The 25,416-nt window shown below is 43.7% G+C and overlaps 1 protein-coding gene across 1 annotated transcript in view; it reads right to left on the bottom strand.

Annotated features, from left to right (window-relative positions):
* Window positions 1-25,416, bottom strand: part of CLVS1 (clavesin 1) — a gene marked incomplete at both ends in the record, with an annotated part of 88,131 nt that overhangs the window by 1,023 nt on the left and 61,692 nt on the right. The window contains 2 exons of the mRNA XM_082294978.1: window positions 16,229-16,464; window positions 17,603-17,713. Of these exons, the coding sequence (XP_082151104.1) occupies window positions 16,229-16,464; window positions 17,603-17,713 (347 nt within the window). The remainder of the gene's footprint in view (window positions 1-16,228; window positions 16,465-17,602; window positions 17,714-25,416) is intronic.

Here is a 25,416-nt window from a genome sequence, read left to right as displayed (position 1 = left end):
AACTTTCAGAAAGGGAACTTTTTCATAAAGGGGGATAGAGTCATCTGGACCAGGCATTCACATAGTGCATAGTATTGTTATGAAGAGCCAGTTTTCTCATGGATAGCTTTTAGAATTAGGGGTAGCTCTCATTCCATACATGATGCATTTGTAGTTCCCAGTTGTTCATTTATGGTTTAGCTATTTTGTGAGATTAGATGTCACCTCTCTTTTGATAAGAATCCTTAATAAATTGCATCCTTTGGTACTGCAAGACTGAATACCATGACTGTGAATAACTCGTGTGATAATTATTCTTATGCCTGGAGCTTTCATTAAAGCATAATAAAAAAATTTTCATTAAAAAAAAAAACTCTCCAAAGAAAGATAACAAAAACGGGATGCTCAATGGGAAGATTTTATGCCATAATTTTCAGAGAAAGTGTGTTTGCCCAAATGTTTTCACTGTGTATTTTTTACAGATATGACATCTGTAATGTTTATTATTGCATTTTAATATAGAGAAGCAACTGATTGGGGAGATTATGCAAAATGGCAATTTACATATTTCTAGTATGAGGCAGCAAAAACTCATCATGTGGCTTTCAAACTGGTATGGAATGGATTCAAATCACAACATCATCAGGTTTTTATTTTCTTTTTGACTACCAGATTAAATTATTATTAAACAGTACCTGATGAATACTTGTCACCAGTGTATTATTTCTGTCTGACCCACTGCCCTTCAATGGATATAAAAAGTTGTGTATCCTTTGCAGCATTTGCTAGCACACAGCAGAAAGTTTCTGCTCTAAGTCAACTGTGAAAAACCTCAACATTTTTCCTTTTGGGATCACTGCTGATCATCTCTGCTCTCATCTCATTACACACTCAGAAATTCTTGCATCTGTAACAGCAAGATCCAGATTCTCCACCATACTGGCACTTGGATGCACACCACCTTGGGAGCAACATAGTCCCAAATTGTGTGCAGGTCCTATGCTGTTCCTTTTCACATGGAAACAAAACATCCAGAGCACTGAGTAAATGTGTTGTAACACACCTGACCTCCAAATTCAAGATGGCAAATGATCTAAATGCTATTCCCAGCCCTTCTGAATAATGTGAAGAGAGATCCAACTGAGATTTTTGTTTCTGCCAAGCTCTGCAGCAACAATTTCTTTTCTGTTTCTGCTAAAAGCTGCTTAGATTACAATCCTAAAATAAGCAATTCTGATACCTCTCTCTAGGGTACAGTCATGGTTTGAACAATCATCACTATTTTCTAAGACACCACAAAAAAAGGACTTGTGTTTGGATTTCTATTTTCCAAATACATCAGGGGTTTCTTTGCTGAAAAGTGTTTCCAGTTTTGTTTTTAACTTACTTTTTATATAGAAAAGCAGAAAAAAAGCCAATTCCAAACAAGATTCAAAAATACCTTTTTCATATTCTTCATTTATGGTAAATATTAAAAATGCAGATAGTTGGGAAAGGATTTTGACAATATGAATCAATGCAGCTCACAATCTAATGTAATAACTTAGCATGAGATATATATTTCGCCAGCCCAAAACATCCTGAATTTGTACATTGCTTGCAGGAGTCTCTTTATTTAATGACAGAGAAAAGATGATTTGCAGTAGGCCACAGCTGCAGAAAGCATTTTCAACTGACCACTAACTGTAGAATCACAGAATCATAGAACATGCTGAGTTGGAAGGACTGAGTTGGAGGACACCTCAAGAGTCACACCACGTACCTAAAAGCATTGTCCAAATGCTTCTTGAACTCTGTCAGGCTTGGTGCTGTGACCACTTCCCTGGGGAGCCTGTTCCAGGGCCCAACCACCCTCTGGGTGAAAAATCTTTTCCTGATATCCAAAATAAGCCTTCACTGACCTGCTTCATGCCATTTCCTCTGGTCCTGTCACTGGTTAGGAAAGTGAAGATACCAGTACCTGCCCTTTCACTTCCCCTCATAAGGATGCTGAAGACCACAATGAGGTCCCCCATCTCCTCCAGGCTGAAGAACCAAGTGACTTCAGTCCGTCCTCATACGGCTTCCTCTCCTGTCCCTTCACCATCCTCATTTCTCCTTTGGACACTCTGTAATAGCCTCATACCTTTCTTATATTGTGGTGCCCAAAACTGCCCCCAGCACTCAAGGTGAGGCTGCCCCAGGCAGAGCAGAGCAGGACAATCCCCTTCCTTGCCCAGCTGGCGATGCTGTGCCTGATGCCCCCCAGGACACGCTTGGCCCTCCTGGCTGCCTGGGCTCTGCTGACTCACATTGAGCTTGCCACTGACCAGGACCCCAGGTCCCTTTCCACAGCGCTTGTCTCCAAGTTCTTGTTCCCCCACACTATTCACACAACCAGGGTTACCCCATCCCAGGTAATCCTTGTTAAACTCCATATGGTTGGTGATTGCCCATCTCTCTTAATTTGTCAAGGTCTCTCTGCAGCGCTGTCCTGCCTCTGAGGAAGTCAACAGTTCCCCCAATTATTGTTGTAAGTGTTCCTTCAAGTCCTGCATCCACATTGTTAATGAAGATGTTGAAGAGTAGAGGGCCTAAGATGGAGCCCTGTGGAACCCTACTGGTGACAGGTTGCCAGTCTGATGTCACCCAATTCACTATAACTCTGTGCCTGACCTGTGAGGCAGCTCCTCACCCATCACATGGTGTGTTTGTTCAGCTGTACGTTGGATATTTTGTCAAGAAGGATGCTGTGACAGTATCAAAAGCTTTGCTGAATTCCAAGAAGATTTCATTAACTGGCTTTCCTAGATCAGCTAGGTGGGTTGCTCCATGGTAGGATGAAATCTGGTATGACAAGCAAGACTTTCTCCTCATCACCACACTGACTGTGGTCAATGACTGCATTATCCTCCAGGTGTTTTTCAATACCTCCCAGAATAATTTTTTCCATGATTCTACTGGGCACTGAAGGGAGATTAACAGGCCTGTAGTTTCTGAGGTCCTCCTTCTTGCCCTCCTTGAAAATTGGGACATTTGCCAGCTTTCAGTCTGCTGGGACCTCTCCAGATCACCAAGACCACTGAAAAATCCTCTAGAGAGGATGACATCAGATAATCTTTGAGCATTGTCAGATGTATCCCATCAGGCCCCATAGATTAGTAGGGATCCAGCTAGAGCAGCAGATCCTGCACAAGTTCAGGGTCAGCTGGGAATTGATCATTCTCACTCTCATGGTCCTCCAGGTTCAGGCATTGAGGTCCCCTGTATTTTTTGACTGTAGAAATTAATATAAGACAAATATTATTTGGAAGAAGCATCCTGTGTGTTGGTTTCATCTGGCTTTTTTGTATCCAACAGATTCAGTTCAGGGAAAGCAGTCACATTCTAGGTATATGCAAGTTTACAAACTATCTGGGGTGGGTTGTATGCTGGCTCTAGCATTGAGCCTAGGACTAGGACTAGTTCTTATTTTAAAAGTACTCCTCCCTGTTTTAGCTGCATCAACATTTTATTCAGAGGACTTCACAACCGCATTTCAAATTTTTAAGAGAATCTGATCATGGCTCTTGAAAATGTGTGTGTGTATCTAATTCCACCTTAACCTCCTATTGAAAAATAAATTGCAGTTAGACACCAAAGTACCTTTGCCCTGACTCGTCTTTGTAAATTGCAACCTTCGTTGCATTCAAAGCACCCTCTCGCACAACAATTTAAGCCATTTTGATTTAAAATGGTAAACGAGCAGTACAGAACTTCCCTTGTTTGGCAAGCAGGGTTTAAGCTTTGGCCCTGTAAATGCAGTGGATACTCTTCTGGTGGTATCCCATGGCCAGCAGAAGTTGTTCATGGCACCAGACAAAAGCATTTTTGTTTTGCGCTCTTTCCTTATCAATATGTTCAAATACCTGATGGGGTGGAGTAGTAGAACACAAAAGAATCATCTCAGTGATACTCAGTAACAGAAGAGGCAACAGACACAGATGGAAATACAGGAACTTCAATTTTTTACTGGGGAATGGACAAACACTGAAACAAATTGCTCAGAGAGGTTGTGGAGTCTTCGTGCTTAGAGATATTCAGAATCCAGATGGACACAATTCTGGACAACCTGCTCTAGCTGACCCTGCACTGAGCAGGGGATTGGGTAGAAGATCTCCAGAGGTTTCTTCCTCAACCTTCTTTTGATTCTGTGCCCATAGAAATACCAGCTTCCCTGTGCCATCCCAATTCATCTTTCTCTATCCTGACAGGGCAACTATTTTCTTTAAAAGTTGATTATGCCTTTGGGGTGTCAACTTTCACAGTGTGGATGACATTCAGCTGCTAAACATAGATATCTACGGCCATTTAAGGCACTGTAGAGTATCCAAAACAACTGATTAGATAACTGAAGGTTATGGCTCTGGGTTTTATAAAAGACTTGTAGAGGACTCATGTCCTTCTGCAGTAACAGATGGAGGTCAAGAGGCCATCGTAGTGCCTAAAACCATTTAATTATACTTTGCAGGATGAATACAGCTACTTTGTAATGTTCAAGAAATGTCTGAGTCATTTTGACCTGGGCCAGATATGAACTAATCATCTAAGGAGGAAACAGAAATTGCATTGGCCTTCCCCTGTCAATACATTTTAGTCACTTGTGTTTTGATTCATCTCATCATCAGACATCTATGGTCACTCTGTGCTATAAATGGCAGAGAAAGAAACATTCTCAGGGTGCTATTCATCTGACTTGTTCTAAACATATGGTATAAACATATGATTCATGGGTTACCTACATTCAAGTCCCTGTTTTGATTAGTTCTCATCTGTTAAAACCGGGGAGAACAGGTTTCGTGACTTATGAGGCAATGTTTCCTACATATCATAGCCACAACAGCCTCACACCTTCAATATTCACCTTCACTATATTACCTTCAGTACTCACCAGAAATGTGACACTTGTCCTGTGTGTGCTGCAGCTCTGGAATTATAAATGAGTATATCTGAATTCAAAACCTTCTGGTTTCCTTTTTTCTTCAGATAAAAATTCTCAGTAGCCAGTTTGAAAGATGCTTGGCTATGGAGGATCTGGTTGGCTTAAATTTTAACACTAGTAGACAATTGTTTGTATCACACAGATAGGGTCACTGCCCTCAGCTGGCAGACACTGTGCCTGTCTTTCTTTAACATGATCCATGTGGGAGACTTAGCTCCTGTAAGAGTACATGATCACAGTACTAGGTGCTAAATCTGAAGTAATTAAAACACAAGTCAATGCCCATAGACTTTACTAATCTAGATTCCAAGGCTAGGTAAGCTTGCTTATGAGAACAAAATGAAAATGGAAAGAGAAATGAATTCTAAGTCTCACTTCCGAACCCTGGGTACCATTTGAGTGTGGTCCATTTAAAGCGTCAATCAAACCCCCCATGGTTGTTTTACTGTTCAGCAAGAATATTTGGAAGTCTGGAAAATCAACAGTACCCAGCTGTTTCTCCAGCAGGCCAGCCATATATTTCAAATGACAGCACTGCATAGGTATGTACATCAATATCTAAGAGAACAGATGGCTTTATGTGTGTGGCCACTTTTATGCAACTCTCTCCAATTCAGTCAAAAACCATGTAAGAAGACTGTATGCAGACCTCCTAGCTGTGCTGTTTTCAGAAGGCTCTTGTCAGAGTATAGCTGCAGTCAATCAGCTCACAGGAATTGATGTTTATTGGGTATCAGTTTTGTTTCCCATAAAAAATACAGTACAAAATCCTGGGCTGAGCTAACAATAAGTGCCAGCGTATCACAGCATGTTTATCATAAGAGACATCTTCCAATTCTCTGATCCCTCATTTTATGCTCCTCTTCACAGGAATGCTGATGCGCTGCAGCCCACAAGAGTGAGGACGTATTTGTGCTGGGCTTCCTTTCAGGGCATTTGTGAAGGAAAGAGGAGGGTGGCATGTTGTCTTCCCTAAGTGCAGGAGGCTTCAAGCTCTCAGAGTGACACGCTGCAGATCACACTGAGTTTTCTACTGTTTTCTACCTCTCACTTCCCATCTGCTCATTTCCCTTAAATTCCATTCAGATTTCATCAGTACCCTAGGGCTGTTTGTCTCCTAATTATTTATTCCCTTTACAGAACATTATGAGTATTTTTTAAAATCACACTTGTGAATGTTTGTATTGACAAGGTCCAAGGGACATTTCTTTCTCTGCTTTTCTCCCTTCATCAGACTAAAGAGGGGGGTGCAGCACCTCAGAGTGTGCTCTGCAACACCCCCTCACTCAAATGTACAGCTTCACCAGGTGGGAAAAACAAGGCTTTCTCTGTGGTATCACAGAAAAAGTGCAGATGTACAGGTGTCAAGAAATTGTGGCAAAAGGTACCCTCTTGTTATTGAAAGTGCTTGAAAAGGAAATGCTCCCCAGGTGGTGTGGGCAGATGAAGCCAGCCCTGCTCAGCAGTGCGCAGTCCCAGTGCAGCAGCCACGGCATGTGGTTCTCTGCCCAGGCTCACAAGCCCTGCTCAGATCTCTTGCCAATGCAATTCTACAGCTTCTACGCTGGTGTTGGCTCACAGCTCCGCATTGAGACAGCAGTGTTGTGCCACAGAGACCTGCCCAGAGGGACAGCTTTGGTACACCAACCACAGCACTGTGAAGAGATGCAGCAGCACCAATGTCTAGGGGCCCAGGTGGGCTGTGAAGTGATCCACTGGCATGATGAGTCAGGGGCAAGAGCAGCATGAAAACTCCAGCACAACCTTGCTGCCACCCCAGGGCTCAGCCCTCAGGACAGTGGTGACAAGCTGCTGCACTTCCCAAGTGGAAGCTGACTTTGTGGCCACTGTGGCAGCAGTGACCACCTTTCTCCCTGGTGGTGAGCACACCCTAGTGAGAGGCCTCCCAGTAGTGCCGTAGCACATCAAAGTCGGGGGCAGCCCTGGGCCAGACCTGTAACTGCAGGTGTGAGGAAGAATCTGCGAGTACACCTGCACCGCTAAAGAGGCAACTGCTGCACAAGACCCCTCATCCTCCCTGTGCCCACCAGTTCTCACTATGCCCCTTTGTTCCCGACAGCTGGCTACAGCTGCTTCTCTCCACCACAAATCCTGAGCACAGCTCACTGCAGGGTGTGCACAAAGAGGGATAGGGACGACACTGCACCATGTTTCACTCTAACCATGGCCCAGCTGTCTGAACACCCAGTCCTGACCCATTCCTTAGCCCACACTACTCTCCAAGGATGTAGTGTGTATCCTTTGGCTCTTGCTGTAAAAACAGATTTCTGGTGGGCTATGACAAGTTCTCAGCTTCTCACAGGTACTCTGAATTGTATAAACATACAGAAATGCTTAAGTATTTGACACAGCACATACATGCTCATGTCTCCAGGCCACCGAGACCCAGATGGGACATGAGCATATGCAGGGCAAATGCAGCCAGACTCCTCTTGGCAGGGCCTACCCCCAAGTAATGCAGACAGGAGTTGGTCTGTGACATCAGCCTTGGAATTAGGGTGCACATCTCAGTCTTTTTTCATCACTGTGGATTTGCCTGATATCTCCTGCTCCTAAGTGTTCTGAGCTTCTGTGCCTCAGTCCAGGGCAGTGGAAAGGCGTGGGTGGGAGCTTTTCCTGTCCGTTTCCTTTCTCTTGCTATAGACTGAGTTTTCCACATGCTTTTTTTCTTGGAGAAGGAATAGGAGCACCTGCTTCAAACAGGAGTTCCTGGAAGACCCTTAGTCCTCTGGAATCCAGTATGTCACCTATCACATTGTAAGCCTAGTCACAGGATCAAATAAAATGACACTGTAGCAGCAAACACCAATTTACATCAGATTCAGCAGAGCTGTTAGGAAGTGTGCAGAATTTGATATCTCAAAAAAGGATTTCAGGCCAGGTAATGAAAAAAATTTCTTCTCACACTTTATGAATATTCACACATGAACACACATGCACTTGCCATCACCATTCATGGTTTTCCTGCTTATCCCCATTTCCTTGCCCACCAAGGTCTCTGTATAGCCCAACAGCTTCCAGTCCCTTTTTTCAGACAATCCAGTCCTTTACTTCTGCCTCATCTTTCAGTCTGCCTTTTTTTGCTTCCATTCCAGTAACTCCAGTTCTCAAGATCTCAACCAGATCTGCCACTGAGTCATAGTCTCTTCACTGTGGCAATAACAGGGAGGACAGAGCCATAAGAGCAAAGGGGATCAGTCTTCCTACTTCCCCATCATACATCAGAAGTCTCCTGTCCTTCAGAAGAGCAGCACTACATCATGAAAGCAACCCTGCAGATGTACTATTTAGAGTGTAAAGTCAAGCACCACCACCGAGTGAAAAGCCAAAATGTAGGCTGTGGGAGCAGCAGTCACTTGGCCAGGTGTGTGTGGGTGTTGTGACCCATGCATTGTGCCCTGGCCGCAGGAGCACACACTGTTCTTTCTCAGAGGGCTCTTTCCTCCCTCAGTGCTCAGCATACACAGCGCTGTGCTAGTAAGTGGCTTTTTATTTTGCTTTCTTCTGGTGATTCAGTGTGTCGCTCTGTGACACATTTACTGCATATTACTCCAAGCCAGCTCTGAAGATAGCCTTTGTTAATTCCCTCCTGAGCTTTTCTGTGGTTTATCAATGCAGTACTTGTGTGCCTCTTTAATGCTAATTCATTTACTACCATAACATGACTGTGAGAGTTGGTTTTCTTTTAATTTTCATTTTGCATGTGGAGATCTGAAACACAGTGAGATTAGGGTACAAGTATTCCTCTGATGGGGTGCCCAGAGCTGAAGGTCTGATTTTGCAGAGCCCTCAGCCTTAAGTGGCAGCTTGTGTGTACAAAGCACATGTCCCATGGATTTCTGTTGCAGGCAAGTGCTGGGTATTTCTGGAAATGAGACCCCAAAGTTTGTAGCTTGACAGGTTGAAAGTAAGCAATGTGCAATCTCGCCATCTGTGTGAAGTTTGGCTTAAGCTACCTGCCAGGCTGACACAGGCTCAGGGGAAAGGGAGAGCAGGATCTGCTTCTCAAGGGCTGCACCAAACAGACTGAACCAAAGGGTCATTCCTTGTCTCCATCAGCCATTTGCTTGCCCACCAAATGTGTGTTCTAGCCCATCTGCTTCCACTCCTTTGTGCCCACCTCGTCTTTCAGTCTGCCTTGTGGCTTCCATCCCAGTGACCCAAGTCTCCAGTACTCCAGATGGGTTCACCACTAAAATCCTCATCTCTCCAATTCTCCTGCCAACAGCAGGGTTGAAGCCCTGTGAGCACAAGGTGTCAGTCTTCCAAATCCTGGCTCCATGTCTTGCCATGGATTGGGCTGGTTCAGGGACAACAGTGATCACAAATAAAAGTTGTAATTACAAAAGCCCTCTACACCCCATGGCCTAGGCAGGAGATGCACATTGTGGGCATTGAACCATCAACCCAAGCTGAACAAGTTTATTTATGTTGGGAGGCCAAGCTAAAGCACAAGGCAATCTGTGGGGCCATTAAATGCTAAAATTAAATATGTTTCCACAGGGCATGTGTGAATTGCCCTTTCAAAGGCTTGTAACTCAGCCAGATGTAGGTGGATTTTTCACAGGACAGCAAAAGACATAAGCAGTGTAAAACCATTTGTTTTATTAAGTGTCATGTCTCTAATCTAAACTACTAAACTTTTGGCCAATTTATAGCCAGCTGAAGACATAATTTACAACACAATATTTTAGGCAGCCTGATCAGCACTGCCATTCCCATCTCTAGCCTGTGTCTGTGCACCCATGCACTGGGAATTCAGTGCTGCAAACAGATGAAACAAAACCAGCGCTGTCAATGCCCCCAGAGAGCAACTGAATTCCTGCCTTGTCCTCTCCTTGGTTCAGCTGTGGCTTTGCAACTCAGATTTCCTGCTTGGCTTCTCTTGCTACAGGTTCCTGAGGAAATTCTGCAACATCTCCCCTGTAGCCTCTGTAGGACCTGCTAATGTGCCAGATCCACCAGTTTCTTTCCATTTCTTTCTGATGTATTCACTGGATTCTATTTAAAGGTTATAAATCTTTTTTACCAGCTAACAATCTATATTATTAGATAATGCATACATTACATGATATGCATGGCCCTGGGACACCTGCTTTATTACCAATATGTGCCTCATTCACCATCTGTGTATGGAGGAAGTCTTTCTGCAGAAGTATTCAGAAATTCTCCTTTGTTTAAAATAATTTATAATAAAATAGTGAATGTAAGCCTTGCATTGTGGGTCTCGTGTATTACAGAGCTATTTTATCACAAGTTTTTCCCTTTCCCCCCAACACAAGTAGAAATGCACCCCAGCTACAAGCAGAGCAACCCAGGTTCCATCCATGGGCAGTGGGAAGTGTTCACACATTTTCATACTGATTTTTATTTGCTGGTATTTTACTACTTCTGCAGTAAATTGGTGCTGACTGTGAACCGGCATAAAACATGACCCATAAAAGCAGAAACATATGGCAAAGGAACATTAAGGTCACACTAAGGATAACAACTAGAAAGGTCTGCCTTGCACAGCCCAGCTGGGCATATGGAGAAACAAGTCTGAATAAATAAAAGCCTTACATAAGTCACCCCCATGAATGGCCCCTTTTGGTTCTAAAACTGTTCCAGTCGGCATTAGTGTGTACCAGTTGTAATATCCTTCTTTCTGGAAGCAGGATCCCACTTCTGAGAAACAGCAATTAATTTCAGCAGTGAGTTCATTTGAATATCAGGGCTTTTGAAGACACACACATTAGGACGCAATAATGGCTACACCCTCAACTGTACTTTAAAATCCTTTCACTCTAATCTGGGATGTAAAAATCCACATACTCTAACTCAACATCATGGAGCAATGGGGCAATGCATTCCAACAGGCTCTTTCCACTGCATTTTCAAAATGCACAATACGGGGGCTTTTGTTGAAATATTAGTCAGGCCATTGAGTCTTTAGGTGCTTTAGTCCTTTAGGAAACAGCCTCAAGTTGTGCCAGGAGAGGTTTAAATTAGATATTAAGAAAAAATTTCTCTACTGAAGGGGTTGTAGACATTGGAAGAGGCTTCCCAGGGAAGTGGTGGAGACACCATCCCTGGAGGTATTTAAAAGACATGTAGTTGTGGTGCTGAGGCACAAGGTTTAGTGGTGGACTTGGGTTAACATCGAACTTGATGCTCTTAAAGAACTTTTCCAACCTAAATTATTCTACAGTTCTATGATTCTATAAGTTTCTATTTCACAGGAGAAAAAATGTAATGGTGTCTTGATGCACAGATTGCACATTCATAATTAGTGTGCTTGACTCTACTTTAAAAGTTTTACCCTAACTCTGAATCTACTGAGTGTCTGATGAGTTTGACTCAGTGATACTAATGCTCTTGCAACCCATGTTATCCTAAGAATAATTTTAACTCCAAATTTGAATAAAGTTGTCATCAATTAAACTTTGTTTAAATAAGTTTCATTAAACAGCCCAGGTTGTTTGACCAGAATATGTATGCAGTTGTTAGGTAAGATTTCCTTTCTCTGCAAGGCAATTTTAAATTGCACTGGGTTTTCAAACTCATTTGCACTGGCAGCATGTTAAAAGCTAGTGATCTTTTGATACTTGGGAGGGCAGAGAAGGAACATTCAGCTCCCAGGCTGTGCTTGGTGCCTATACAGGGGGCAAGCAAAGGCAGAGAACAATCTTTGTCACTTGGACTGAAAATCAAGTTCAGACATCAAGAAGTGACCCAGATGCAGCTGAAGAAGGGCCATTCTTGTGAAGAAAAGTGAGTCACAGAGAGGTAACATGCTGCTGCAGCTTACTTGTTGCTGCTGCACCCGAGTGTAAGAGCAAGGGTGACACTGGAGCAAAAAGAAAACTTCAAAGAGCTGAAGCTCTTTCACATTCTCCTCAGTCGCTGAATTCATCCCTCCACCTGGGGATGTGGGGATGCTCACCCATTGCTTTTAGGTACCCAAATAGCTACAGACACGGATCTCCTACTGTTGGGAGAACGGGGCTAAAAAATGTGCCCCATTGGCACAGTGATATGCTGAGAGCAGTCTCTGACTCTTTAACTGCTAGGCTTAACCATCCACCATAACTATTGGTTAAACTGCACACCCAGATAAAACCTCCAGCTGTTCCTAAAAACAGCAGCTGATCAACAAAAACCAGCGTGAATGCCTCAGGCAAATGCTTTGCTTTTGTGTGAGCTCCCTATTGACTAAAGGCCCCTTTCTGACCATCAGAGATCACAGAAGACTTGGCTGCAGCTGAAAGGGAGGTGATATTCTTCCCTGTGCTCCAAAATTTTGCACCATTTACGTTGCTCTGAAATTCCAAAGCTCTTAAGTGACAGGATCCCTGCACGGATGCAGACCCTTCAGAAGGGATGGCCCAAGACAGGGGAAGGGTCTGTTGCCATTGCTGTTCCCGGGACTGTCTAATGGATGTGGCCAGATTAAACTAAGTTTGCTGTATTAATGCTGGTTTGCATGTTTACTACCTTGCCCATTTCAGACTTCACTGAGCTGGATCTTAATAAACATACATCCTGAATGGATTTTTATTATTGTTGCTTCCCCTCCCTTCCCACCCCCCCCCCCCCCCCCATCATTAAGACTCATTATGTGGAGTCATCAGCTGTTTTGCTTTGTTTCCCATCTGTTCATACAGTACTTGGGGTTGTAGATAATACTGCAGATGGGAGTGCCATTTCCACTATTTTGGTTTTGCTCCAGTGGGACTTCATGTGGCCACTGGTGGAAAAACTGCACTGGTTTTGAGTAAAGATTTTCCGTATTATAGACACTTGTCAAATCTCAAAATTTTCAAGATCATGTCACTGACTAGAGTCAGTGGCAGTCTTTCCCTAAGAGGGTTTTCAATCCTTTCTCCATCTACAACACCTCCATTCTCTGAAGTCAACAAGGACTCTCTCTCTGGAGAACAAATCTTGTGCAAGTTCAAGTCACAGGGAAAACTACCCCTGCCTGTGACTGGGAAGAAGATAATGTTCTGGTTCCATTGCTGTTAAATGGAGCAGAAGTTGGAATCTGATGAGACTTTGCTATGCAAGTCTAATCTCCTGCAGCCCCTTCATATTAGTCTTTCACTCCTGTATCAGTTAGATTGTCATCCTGGCATGCTGTTTCTGGCCCCTGATGACCAGCAAACCAACTCTAATTTGCAGCCAAGCTATACTTTGATCAACTGATACACATTTGATCTCATGCCTAAGCTGTCCTTTTTCTCAAATATCTATTCTCTCTCCCCAGATTTTATTCCCTTCAAATCCATTTCAACCTTCACTCTCTGAAGCTGAACAAACCACTGTCTTATATAGCTTCTTGTCAGAAAAACATGCTCTCTGCTTTCCTCATCCTCCCCACAATTCTCAGGTGAACTTGTTTTAATTTATATGCACCTGCCCTGGTGACAGGAGCCAAAGCACTGCTGTCAGTCCTGAAGCCAACCTATGGGTCGGTACCCACTCCAGCTTCAGCTCCTCTCACTGCTGCTTGGTGCTGCATTTTTTCCTGGTCTGAGTTTTGAGATTTATTTTCATTTTCAGTTGGTCTCAGGCACATCTTGAAGATGGCCTCCTTCCCCCCCTCTGCATTCATTTGCTAATATAGGTTAAGTGGCTACAACAGTATTTTGGTCAGCTATTCTCTGATGTCATTACCTGGAACTTTTCTTTCAGATCTATAATTCATATCTTGATTTCTTAGCATCTCTGCTACTAAAATTGTGACATGCTATTTTTGGAGTAGGTGTCAAGGGTGAGCTTCTCTCCAGGTGGAAAGGATGGTGGCATTTAATTTCACAGGGACACTCCTCTGTGATCACAGTGCAAGATTCTCAGCTGTTTTAGCAGCACTGAACTCAAAAGATTCTGGATGCTGGTCCAGTGGCAGCTGTAGCAAGGATGGGCTTGTGTGGCTTTACAGCAGGTGGCCACAGAGTCAGGAGGAGCTGCAGCTCTGCACCTTGCCATGTAGCAGGACAGTGCCACAGTGGGAAACAACCACTGTAGCTCCAGCCTCCCGGGTAAGTCCACCTCTCATAAACACTGCCCTCCCCTGCAGCTGGTTACTGGGCAGGTAAACCTGCAGTGATATCTGGGAAGTCAGAGAGGAAAAGTCCCATAATTGTTCATCAAGGCTTTTCAGCCTTAAATTGCAGAAACCCAAGGAGGATCAGTCTTATATTTGCCCCTTTCAGAGGAACATGACTGCTAAAGAAAAAGTCAGTGACCTTGACCTTTATTTTTTATTAAATCAATCATTTCATTAGAGAAACACAAAATTAACATGTTACCTAAGAGTGTATGCTGTGAAAGGAGGAGCAGAGGACAGATTTTCAGTAAAACTAGAATTTTTTTTAATAAGGGGGAAAAACAATAGAACAATTGTGAGGGAGTTGTATTTAAGATGAAGAATAATGATAGAAGATCACCTATGCCTAGTGTAAACCTCTCTGGAGCATCCAGGAATGTCAGCCGCAGCCTGAGTTTCTCGTTGTGTTAGAAATATATGAACCAAAAGAGGCCAGGAGGAGAGATATATAAAGACAGGTAATGTTGGTAGAAATCTGGAGACCTTTTAAGATGCCTTAGATATAAATCTAGTCTAATAAATCTAATAAAGCACACAATCATGCTTTCTAAACATAGACTTTTACCTATGCTTGGGCCAAATCATAATTTCAGGGGAAGAAGAATCAAAGCAAATACTCATAGGAGAAAATCTGTTGAAGCTGTGAACTTTTCACCTTTAACAGCAAGTAATGACCACAGGGTACAAGATCAGATGCCTGACTTAACAGCCGAGTAACGAAATTAGGCTAAAAGTTAGATGTAGTTTGCCCAGAGGCAACATGACAAATTAGATTCATCCACTCCCCATATTTGTATTAGTGCACTTTTGTATTAGTGAACAGATTATAAAAGAAGGCTTTGCCTCAAGGCAGGGTTTTCTGGCACTGAACTAATTTTCAAGCCGAAGTTCTCCCTTGAGGTCACAATAAGACCCTCCGTTCTTTGCAGCCAAGGATCAGATCCTCAGCAAAGATTTACCTGTGAACAGCATTCAACATATTTGGAGCTTTAAAAACCTGCTGATTTCTTTCTATAAAACTACATAAACGGAGATATATTTTAACAATAATGAAATATTTAGTATTTTTTCTAAAATTATTCAGTATGTTTCACTGAAAATATTTATTAAAAATAAATTTGTTTAAACTCAGCTCTCTGGGACAGGCCTCACTTTGCAGACACAGCTGTGTGGCATCCCTCTGACCTGGGAGGGAGATGTGAATCAAGAATGCATTTCTTTTTCCTCTGACGATGAAAGACTTTCAAAATTAATTGCATGACATTATGGCTTGTCTGTGTTGTCAGCTTTGATTTTGCTGTGACAGAATGATGGCCGCTCCCTGTCACAGAGAGTGGCGCCGTGCCTGTGAGCGCCGCACTCATCAAGTGGCAGCAGCGAGGAAAGCATCGCTGCGATCTGCATGGAAAGCAGTTTCGTGGAGTGGGATGCCAAGGGTGAGGCGAGTGCAGATGTTACACTCACACAGGGGAGCCTACATGGCCATTGCTCACTGCAGCTGGTGTTGGCTGAGCCATACCACCCACAGCCCTATGCCAGGTAGCCAACTTTCTGACCCCATCCCCACAATCAGTCCAAACTACTGAGGATAGCACTCTCCAGAGGTGTTATTTTGAGCATTCAGAGCTGAATGCACAATCACTAAAACTAAAATCAGAGCTCTTAAAAGAGCACCTCTGCAACTGCCTTTGCAGGGCTTTTCAGAGCAAGTGGGAGCAGAAGCAGAGGGAGAAGACCAACTGCTTTTCCCTTTAGAGGGCAGTGGTGTTCATCTTACAAAAGCTGCTTTTCCGAGGTGGGAAATCCCTCATCGATGACAATCGGGTCAGCAGCAGCAAAGCAGCGGCAACGAATAGGGACCAGCTCTAAAGTGGCGCCGCTGGTTGTGCTGCGCCGTGCAGGACAGCATCTCACCCTGATGTACTTTCTGTAATGCTCTGTGCAGGGGCTCATTAATTTCCTCTCATTTTCATGCACAGTAATCAGACAAGTAATTACGGTTCCACCAAGAGGCTTCCTTTCTCCCACCACACCATGAGCACAGCCCAGAGTGCAGTGCTCCATCGACGTTTGCCAAATTGCAGCCTCTCTTCAAGCCAGATGAGCCCTTCCTGTGAGATTTACGCCAAACCTGTTCAGAGAGCCAAATAAGAGCCGATTTCAAAGGCATTACTAACCTTTTCATGGGTTTGGGCGAGGCCTCCCTTTCCAGGTTGGACGACGCGTGCTTCACGTGCATGGCGTTGTAGGAGGTGTGGGTGTACTCATTTTCATCGCTGTAGTCGGGACCGAGTAACGTTCGAGCCCACGTTCCCATGTCATAGGGAGGCAGAGTCCCCCCAAATTCAGAGGGCAGGCATTCAGGATGTATTAGCTGGTGAAGGCTGTTCAGGTTGTTACCATGAAGAAAGATCTTTAACAAATAAAAAAGAAAGTTCAAAGTCATCATCGACTCCTTACTTCATTAAGTACAATAATTGCAGCACTAATGAGGTGTGGAGTGTCATTAGTTGACACTGCAGTTTCAGGTGGGAATTTCAAAAGCTCTCAGGGCTGACTTAGTTGGCAGAAGAGGGGGGATTGACTTTGGGGTGGGCAGCTGAAGAATTAGGCTGGCATTACCAACAATTCTGAAAACTCCGATTCGCTTGCTTTTGGCACGTGACAATGTCAGTTCCTTAAGTTCCAGATCAGGAGAAATGGAAGTCAGGAATTACGACTAATTATTGCTACTGTAAGAGGATAGAGGCTTACGAGAAGAGCAGTGAGAAGGAAAGGGTGACAGTGGAGCTTACTGGAAGCAGACGTGAAGAGTAGGGCTTCAGCGTCTGAGAGGGCCACCAGCCCTGCACCCCAGGCCAGACATTTCCCAGGGGTGTATCAGGCTGTGTCACCACTTTGTGCTGCTTCAGCAACACGTGTTTCTCTAATCCCTTTTTGCATTCAGATTGGTCCTAACCTTGTCCTGCCTAGTCAGACACAGCTCAGGGTGGGCTCTGGGGCCTCCTGAGGGATTATTCAGCTGTTGTTTGATAGACTGCAGAGAACAAATGGCTAGGATGACTGCAGGACCACCAATTCTCTTGGGTTTCACTGGAGAAGATCTGCCTCTTCTGCAGTGTGAGCAAACAGCCTTCAGGCATGGGTACTTTTTGTGGAAGCAAGTGAGTTGCATGTGAAAACAGTCATCCTGCTGAAGGAATGAAACAGGAATTTTTATTCCCACAAAAAGAGTTAAGCTGAAGTTTCCCTCACTTGCAAGTAACTTCAGCCAGGCCTGACAATCCCTCCACATTGCCAGCTCTTTCTATCCCTGAGCATGTCCCAGTAAAATGTATCCACGCTTTGTTAGTGATAACAGATTTCTGGTCCCTGACTGAGTTATTCATTCAATCCAGACCATTCCAAACTCTAGTTTTTATAACAGCAGCAATTCTCTGATACCATATGGAAAATGCAGAGAGAAAAAGAAACAAACAGGCAGCTAGGTGCTTGGCTAATCCAGGTCTGCAGGTTCCTCTCCACCCTCAGCCCCACCCCCATCTAATTACCCTTTTCCTTGTCTTGTCTTTGAGGAACGGTTTGATTAGCGTGTACAGGGCATGGATGTACCAGGGCTGATTGACAAAATGGACTCCTCCAAAACGTGCAGGAAAGCTGTCCTAGAGAAAGAAAGGAAGGAAGGCAGTTAGGAGATGCAGTGCTTTACTCTGGCAGTCAATAGGATGAAAGTTGTAGGAAAAATCTCTTTCCATCCACAAACGAGCACTGGGCCTGCTGGGAGGGGGCAGGAGGGAAATGGAAAAACAAAAAAAGATGCCTGGAAGCGTTTGTATCAGTTTCCTCTGTGGGCAGAAGCAGTCCCTTTGCCCCTCCACACACTGACACATCAGCTGCCGATGAAGTGCTGAAGATTTAAAGTCGGGTCTCCAACCACTTCTCATGAACATTTTTTAACTCCATCAGGGCGTCTGACTCGGCCGGCCTGGGAAGTGAGAGGGGGTTGATGAGCACCGCTCCCTCGAGGGGAAGCTTTCTAATTTCTCATTGTGCAGCGCAAGGCAAGCCCCCAGTTCCCACGCACATCGCTGCTCAGAGCTCACCTTTTCACCCTTCGGCCTCCCTGCCTCCCCCTGCTAAAATCATCATCACAAAGGCTGACCTTTCGGGGTGAGCAAGCAGCATATTACAGGGAGGAGGATGGGTGGGAAATGCTGATTAAGTGAAGGTGTGGGGAGAGCGCACCATGACAGCACCATGGAAACTGCCGGAGCCGCGCTCGCTGCCGCTGCCGGGCTCAGCGCAAACAGCCTCGGCATTAACATGCAGGTAGCGTCCCGCTGCCGAGGGCTCGCTACAGCATCCTGCCCTGCTCCACCAGCCTGGCACGCCTAAGAGAAGAGGAGGTGGCTGGCGTGTCTTTAAAGGTTATTGTATATTGTGAAGGGTGTTTTGTACCTACGATCTTATCTAACAAACGTCAGTCAAGGAAGAGCCTAGGATTTTTTTTTGCATGGCATAAATAATGGGACGACCGCTGCTCCTGTGTGCAAACACGCTTCCAAGGGGAGGAGACGAGCCTGTGTCACCGCTGTGAAGGGAGATGCTGATGAAGCCGTCCTCATCCTGTGTGTGCTCCTAACCCCTACAGCTCAGCATGAAAAGCAGAATATAATCAGGTCTCTTCCTTCAGGGCTTTGGCTCTGGGACTAAGGCAGGTTCCTTCCCCCCACAATTAGCACAGGGTGTCCTGGGGCTTTCTCTCGCCTTCCTCCCGAGCATCAGAGATTGAGCACAGCTGGTGAGAATACAGGGTGGATTTGTGAGATGATATGAAAAAATCCCCTTATACACCTGCTCAGTAGAGCTTCTGTGCTGCTTCAAGGTCAATTTTTTCCCCCAGATTTAGCAATATGTATGCATACACCACCTCCTGCAACCCAGGGAGGATCATCAGGACTCTCCATACTCTTTAGCCATGGATTGCCCTGGCAGTCATCTAAAACCATACTAAGGGGATGTTTGTGAGCAGCCACAGGCATTAAGTGATATCTTTTTCTTTTGCTGCGCAGTGGAATAAACCACTTCCACCTCTGACAGGTCAGTTCATACGAAATCATTACAAATCTGAATATTGGATGTACTGTGAAGGACTACTGGGTAATCAGGCCAGCATACAGGAGGACAAGCAGTGTAGCATCACAGATGATCCCATTTTAAATTCCAGTAAATGATGAGTTGAGCTTTTGAGACCCCCACCTGGTCTGGGGTCCTTAGCACAAGAAAGATGTCAGCATGTTAAAGTGAGTCCAGAGGAGGGCAAAAAAGATGATCAGAGGAATAGAGCACCTCTCCTACAGAGACAGGCTGAGAGAGTTGGGGTTGTTCAGTGTGGGGAAGGGAAGGCTCCAGGGAGACCTCATTGCAGCCTTCCAATACCGTAAGGAGGCGTATAAAAAGGAGGGAGAGGGACTTCTTATCTGGCCACATAGTGACAGGACAACGTTCTAAACTGAAAGAAGGTTGGTTTAGATTAGATGTTAGGAAGAAATACTTTTCTTAGTAGATGATGAGGTACTGGAACAGGTTGCCCAGAGAAATTGTGGATGCCCCATCCCTCAAAGTGGTCAAGGCCAGGTTTAATTGGGTCCTGAGCAACCTGATTTAGTGAATGGCATCCCTGCCCATGGCAGGGGGATTGGAATTAGATGACTATTAAGGTCCTTTCCAACCCTAACCATTCTATGATTCTGTTCATTGATTCTATGATTCTCTCTAAGGATGGCATATGTTCTGTTGGGGTGTTCATTTTCAATAAAGATGGCTGTATTTCCTCTGCTTTTCATTCAAGTTTAGGATGCAGCTCTGACTGAGATAAAATACTGCAGTGCTGCAAGTTGCAGTGACTTCAACTGAGGGCTGAGAAACTGCTGCAGAGAATCTGAGCCCACCTAGAAAAACACATGGACTGACAGAAGTGTGAAGCCCAAAGTGATTTTCTACCATGCGATAACGTAAAATTGTGTTTTATAGCAGACCAGAGCCATAAAATGCCCATCACATGCAAAATTCACAAATTCAGTTGCCTTCCTCACACATGGGAATGAAGATTTTATGATTTGGAACTTTTCACAGATTATTCTGAAAAAAAAACCTAAGACAAACTGGAATGTTCCATATTTGCCTTTATTTATTTATTTATTATTAATTCTATGTTTTTCAAGATGGCCATCCCACAAGTTGTTTCTATAAGGAAGACATTTTAAACACCTTTGCTCTTTGGGAATAAATTGCCACAGTGGCTCCCAGGCTGTACTGGGAGCAGCAAAGGTCAGTGTGGAAAATCCAACCTGAGTCCAAAGCACAGGAGAGTAAGGAAATGATAGATTGGAAGCCGGGGAATAACTTTAAAACAGAGAGATTTATACTCACCTGAAAAAGAAAAGTTGTTTTGCCTTCTTGCTGGAATGCACAAAATGATATTAATCATAATTTTTAGTGAGAAACATCAGTCAGGCTTCATTTTCAAGGGGGAACATGTATTTTTTAGAACATGTTGACCAGCTTTAACAACACCCATAAAGGCTCAAATACTGAGAATTATAGGAGCCTGCCAGAGATTTAAGCTGGCAGTCTGCCTCTAGAAAAGGTCTAAAGGAGAAGGATGCACTTTCCTATATAGAAAATTAATTTTCTGTCCACCCAACACAGATTGTTGAGTCTATAGACTAGATTCTATCTCACACATCTGTAGGTGTTATAGGACAGCCCTTAATGTAACAATTTTATTTAAAGCAATTGCTGTCTTTTAATTTTTAAGGCACACCGAAAAATGCACAAAGACCCTTGAAGGAAAGATGATAGTCAGAAAAAAACCCAACCACCAAAGAACATTTTTTTATGTGTGTATCTTTCTGCTAAATTTTGTTCCTTGCCCTATTAAGCACATTAAGTTCAATTTGACCTTCATCCCTCAGTCCACCTGCATTTGTAAGGCTGTCAATTAGAACAAGGACAAAGACTTTTTTTAAAAAAAAAACACACCAACGAAATTTGATATGGGAATCATCCAGACACTATTTGGAACTGCAACATACTAATTTTGTAGAAGTCCCTAATTAGAGCAGAGCTGTCTTGGAAAGAAAAGCTCCTGTCTGGAGGTCTGCCTTGTGCAGCTCCAGGAAGATGTATGAGACATTTCCCACACCCCACTTAGTGTCTCTGCTGCTTTCCCTGGGGCAAGGTGAAAGTAGCTGAAATTGATTTTCTACTGGAGAGCTTTTGCTTTTAGGAATTCTCATTTGATTTCTCATGTCTTGTGATTCCTTGGGAAGGTGTATTTTATAATGAGGTACATTTTTTGGAGTCTTCTGTGAAATGGACCCTGGGATTATGGAGCCTTTTCTTAACCTGATTCCATGTCAAAAATACCCAGTCCTGAGGATATACATGGGTTTTATTCCAAAGTTATAAATGATATATAGTACACACGAATTGATCTAATTATTTTGGGCACTACTGTCTTCTCCTCTGAAAACGAAGCTGGACATATTAGCACATTGCTCAGCTATGAAATTGCAGGGTAAATAAATGCATCCAACCCAGTCCTAATCAAGCTAACCTGCTTCTGAGCAATAGCAGGGAATCACAGAATCACAGAATGCGTCAGGTTGGAAGCGACCACAGTCATCAGGTCCAACCTCCCTGCTCAAGCAGGGTCATCCCAGAACACATGGTGAAGGATTGCATCCAGATGATTCTTGAGTATCTCCAGTGAGGGAGACTCCACAACCTCTCTGGGCAATCTGTTCCAGTGCTTGGTCACCTGCACACTAAAGAAGTTCTTCCTCATGTTTAGGTGGAACTTCCCATGCATCAGTTTTTATCCGTTCCCTCTTGTCCTATTGGACTCGCTGAGGAGGCATCTGCCTCTTCATTCAAGTCATGGATTAATAAGTTAAACTGAACCTTGTGGGACACCACTAGTGACAGGCCTCCAACTCGACCCTGTGGTACTAATTATGGCCCTCTGGGATCTGCCTTTGAGCCAGCTCTTGAGCCACCTCACTGTCCACTCATCCAATCCGCACTTCAGTGAAAGAACTCCAGATATCTTGGGCAGCTGGCTCACTCCACAGTCAGACCAGGCCTTCTTCACTGGGACTTAAATTGAGCTAAAATAAGGGATATGTCTAACCATGCTTCAGTGACACCTTCCCAAAGCAGTGTAGGCAAACTGAGAGAGAGAAAATCGTCCAAACACAGAGCTTGAGTTGATTTAATGAAACTGGGGCCATTGATGGGACTGTTCTTTTGCCTGATTTGTCTTTGTTTTGCTTTATATATTTGCTTCTTTGCTGTTTTCAGTTTTATTCTCCTCTTTATCATGCCAAAAGAAAAAGTAATGAACACAGTAGAGCCGCCACAGACCCCCCAAATCCATGCAGTCTTCAACACATCTTTTGTTTCAGATTGAAGAAGTGTCTCCAAGCTTGCAGGTCAGAGCAAAATGTTATGGGGATCATTGTTATATCCCCATTGAGCCTGGCACTGAAAGCCCTTGGCACATAATATTCCATGAAATAGCTAAGGAGTGATGTTTGGAAGCTATGAGGTGAATGAGAGACAATTGCTCTTTTTTCTGCCTGTTCTTGCCATCACGACATCTATTTCTTTTGGCATGAGTATGCATCAGAAACCATTTACTATGGTGTTGTTTGGAACTGCCTGAAAGCTAAAAATCAACATGATTTCCAGCATATCCTCTCACCAAAGTGTGTCAGGAAAACAAAGCCATTTTTGGAATACAAAAAATAGGGATAAATCCAACCTGATGCTCAAGGTCATTCCTTTCAAACTACATGAACTGACACCATACACCAAAGATCTGAGCTCAAAATCCATATTATAGCATATTTCTAGGTTACAGAATATCTGAATTTTGAGACAAAAGCATTTTTCAAATTCTTTCATAACCCTTTCTAATCAGAAAAGCAAGCACACATTTTGCCATCCCAATGAACTTGAATCTCAACCAACTCGTCCATCTACTGAAAATCCAAATATAATCCCCTTTGAAAGAAAATAATTGCCCTCAGATTCAGGAAGACATCAGTCATAAACAAAACTGTTTAAAGTGAAATGTCATGTAAACTGAGGATAAAAACAGCATCTTCATGCCTGTGCACTTACATAATCAGTCCCTGAGGTGGATTAAAGCTCCTACAGATCGTATTAATAGTTCAGGAAGATTTTATTAATCAGTGATAGTTTTTCCATGGAGAATTGCCATGAATGTGTGATTTTAATGGATTGGCACAATAAGGGAAGGAGGATTTCCACTCTTCAGCTCCTCAGCTTCAGATCCAAATTCAGCCTCTGAAAGAGTGACAGTGCTTGAAAGTTGTTCCCTGATTTTATGATTTTGTCAGATATTGGATAGGCTGTGTCCATCAACAACCTGCTCCTGAGCATGTTTGAATGAATTCCATGTAATGCCCTAGGTATGGACAGAGTGGGCTGTTGAATAGTGCATGCTAGGGAAGAAGGCAAAATGTCCTCCCATCGGTACAGCTTCAGCTTCTAATTTTAATGCAGCTCCTAGGAGATGGATGTTTAGCTTGGCAGGAGGCAGTGGGAGGCAGCAGCAGAACCAGGGCCATGAGGACCTTGGGACTGGGCAGCTCCTGCACCTCTACAAGTATTCCCTGGGGCTGCAGGAGCTGGGGCTGCTCTCCCTCACCTTCAGCAGTGCCTGCACTGATCCCAAGCATGTTTCCAATCTCCACCCCAACAAGTTGCTTGTCTTTCCGTTATCTCTTTTTGCTCCCCTGTGTTTTTGAAGAGATGGGAATACAAAATGAATGTTGCCGGTGGCAATAATTGCAAATCGTTTGCTTCTACCTTCTCATGCCCTCAGAGTACACAGGAATTGAAAATAGTTGCAGAGTAGGGGAAAACCAGGAAAAAAAAAAAAGACATTAGTGCTAGCAGTATGGCAATCCTGACCTGCTTGAATATGACCATAAAAAGAATTCTTGCGATTGTGAAGAATTCATTGATTTTGGGTAAGCTGTGACTGTAACTGCTCACACCAAAACACTCTGTTTTCTTTGAAGTACATAATAGCAAATGATTGGAGAAAAATCACGAGAAACTGTGAGTGCTTGGTTTATTTTTACATCTCATGCCCACATATGTAGATGAGGACGCTCTGAAGTACTTCTGTCAGAGAAGTGGAACTGAAAAATGAACATTGGGATGCATTCTCCTAGACATTTTTTCATTATGTTTGTTATCTCTCCTGCTACACTCAGTAACTTTTAAAATTCAGTCATTTGCAGTGGGTTTCTCCCAGTCATTATTGCATACTAGTGAGGTCCTACAGAGCATCTGTTCATGGGTGTTGGCAGATGGCACCAATAAATCAGGTTACAGAACACAGATTTGCACAGTAAACTTTGATTTGTCCTGATAGAATCATGCTGTCATGTCATCTGGTCTAACAAAATAACTTGTAACCTTGGGGCAGAAGGGGGATTTCTTCGCTACCTTTTTGCAAGAAACCCTTTACTGAACCAGCTCAGAATAATTTAGGAGCAGAGTATCTCCCAGAGGCAGTGACTCTGTTGGATTGACACCATATCCTGGTGCTGCTTTTTTGCTTGGCTTGTACCCCTCTTTTACACACTAAAGGTAGAGAGTAAGGCTCCCTCCAGAAACAAACAAACAAACAAAAAAATAGATGAATAAATTATATTGAGAGAGAAACAGCAGGTTCATTCAGGGTGTTGGCTGAGGAAGTTCACAGAGAAGAGAGGAATTCAAAATGTGATTAAAAAGTAAAACTGAGAGCACTGAGACACTAATTTGGAAGTAGCCCACACGTGTGCAAGTGAGGTGCTGCAGTTTGCTCTAGATTAGGTCATATAAGGCAAGGCCACATCAGGATGCCTCTGGTGGAGCAAGAAGAGTGACAGTCACCCACTAACCTAAGGAGGGGTAGCTTGGGTTACAGGCAGCATGGGAAGGGACATGAATTATCTGGAGGCTATTTTTCAGAGTTAGTTTAGGAACTTGGTATGATCTTTACAGCCAGCTCCAGCAAACCAAGCTACATTGTCTCCAGTGTTCTGATTTTTGGTGTAAACTAGCTCAGAAACCAGTTTATATTCAGCTTTCCTAAGGCAGGGTGACTGCAAGCTGAGTTGCTTCTATTCCTGTATCTCACTGAATGTGAACGTCTGAAATTAGCTGTGGGGGAAGGAAAAAGCAGCAGGAAGATCAACAAAGCTGAAAGCAGTTTTGGGCTTAGTTAGAAATGATAAAGTGTGCTGGGCACAGAGCAAGCCTGGCCTGGAAACTT

This window comes from Coloeus monedula, assembly GCF_965178545.1.
Source record: "Coloeus monedula genome assembly, chromosome: 1".
Classification (NCBI taxonomy): Eukaryota; Metazoa; Chordata; class Aves; order Passeriformes; family Corvidae; genus Coloeus; species Coloeus monedula.
This window is presented reverse-complemented; position numbering and strand designations above follow the sequence as displayed.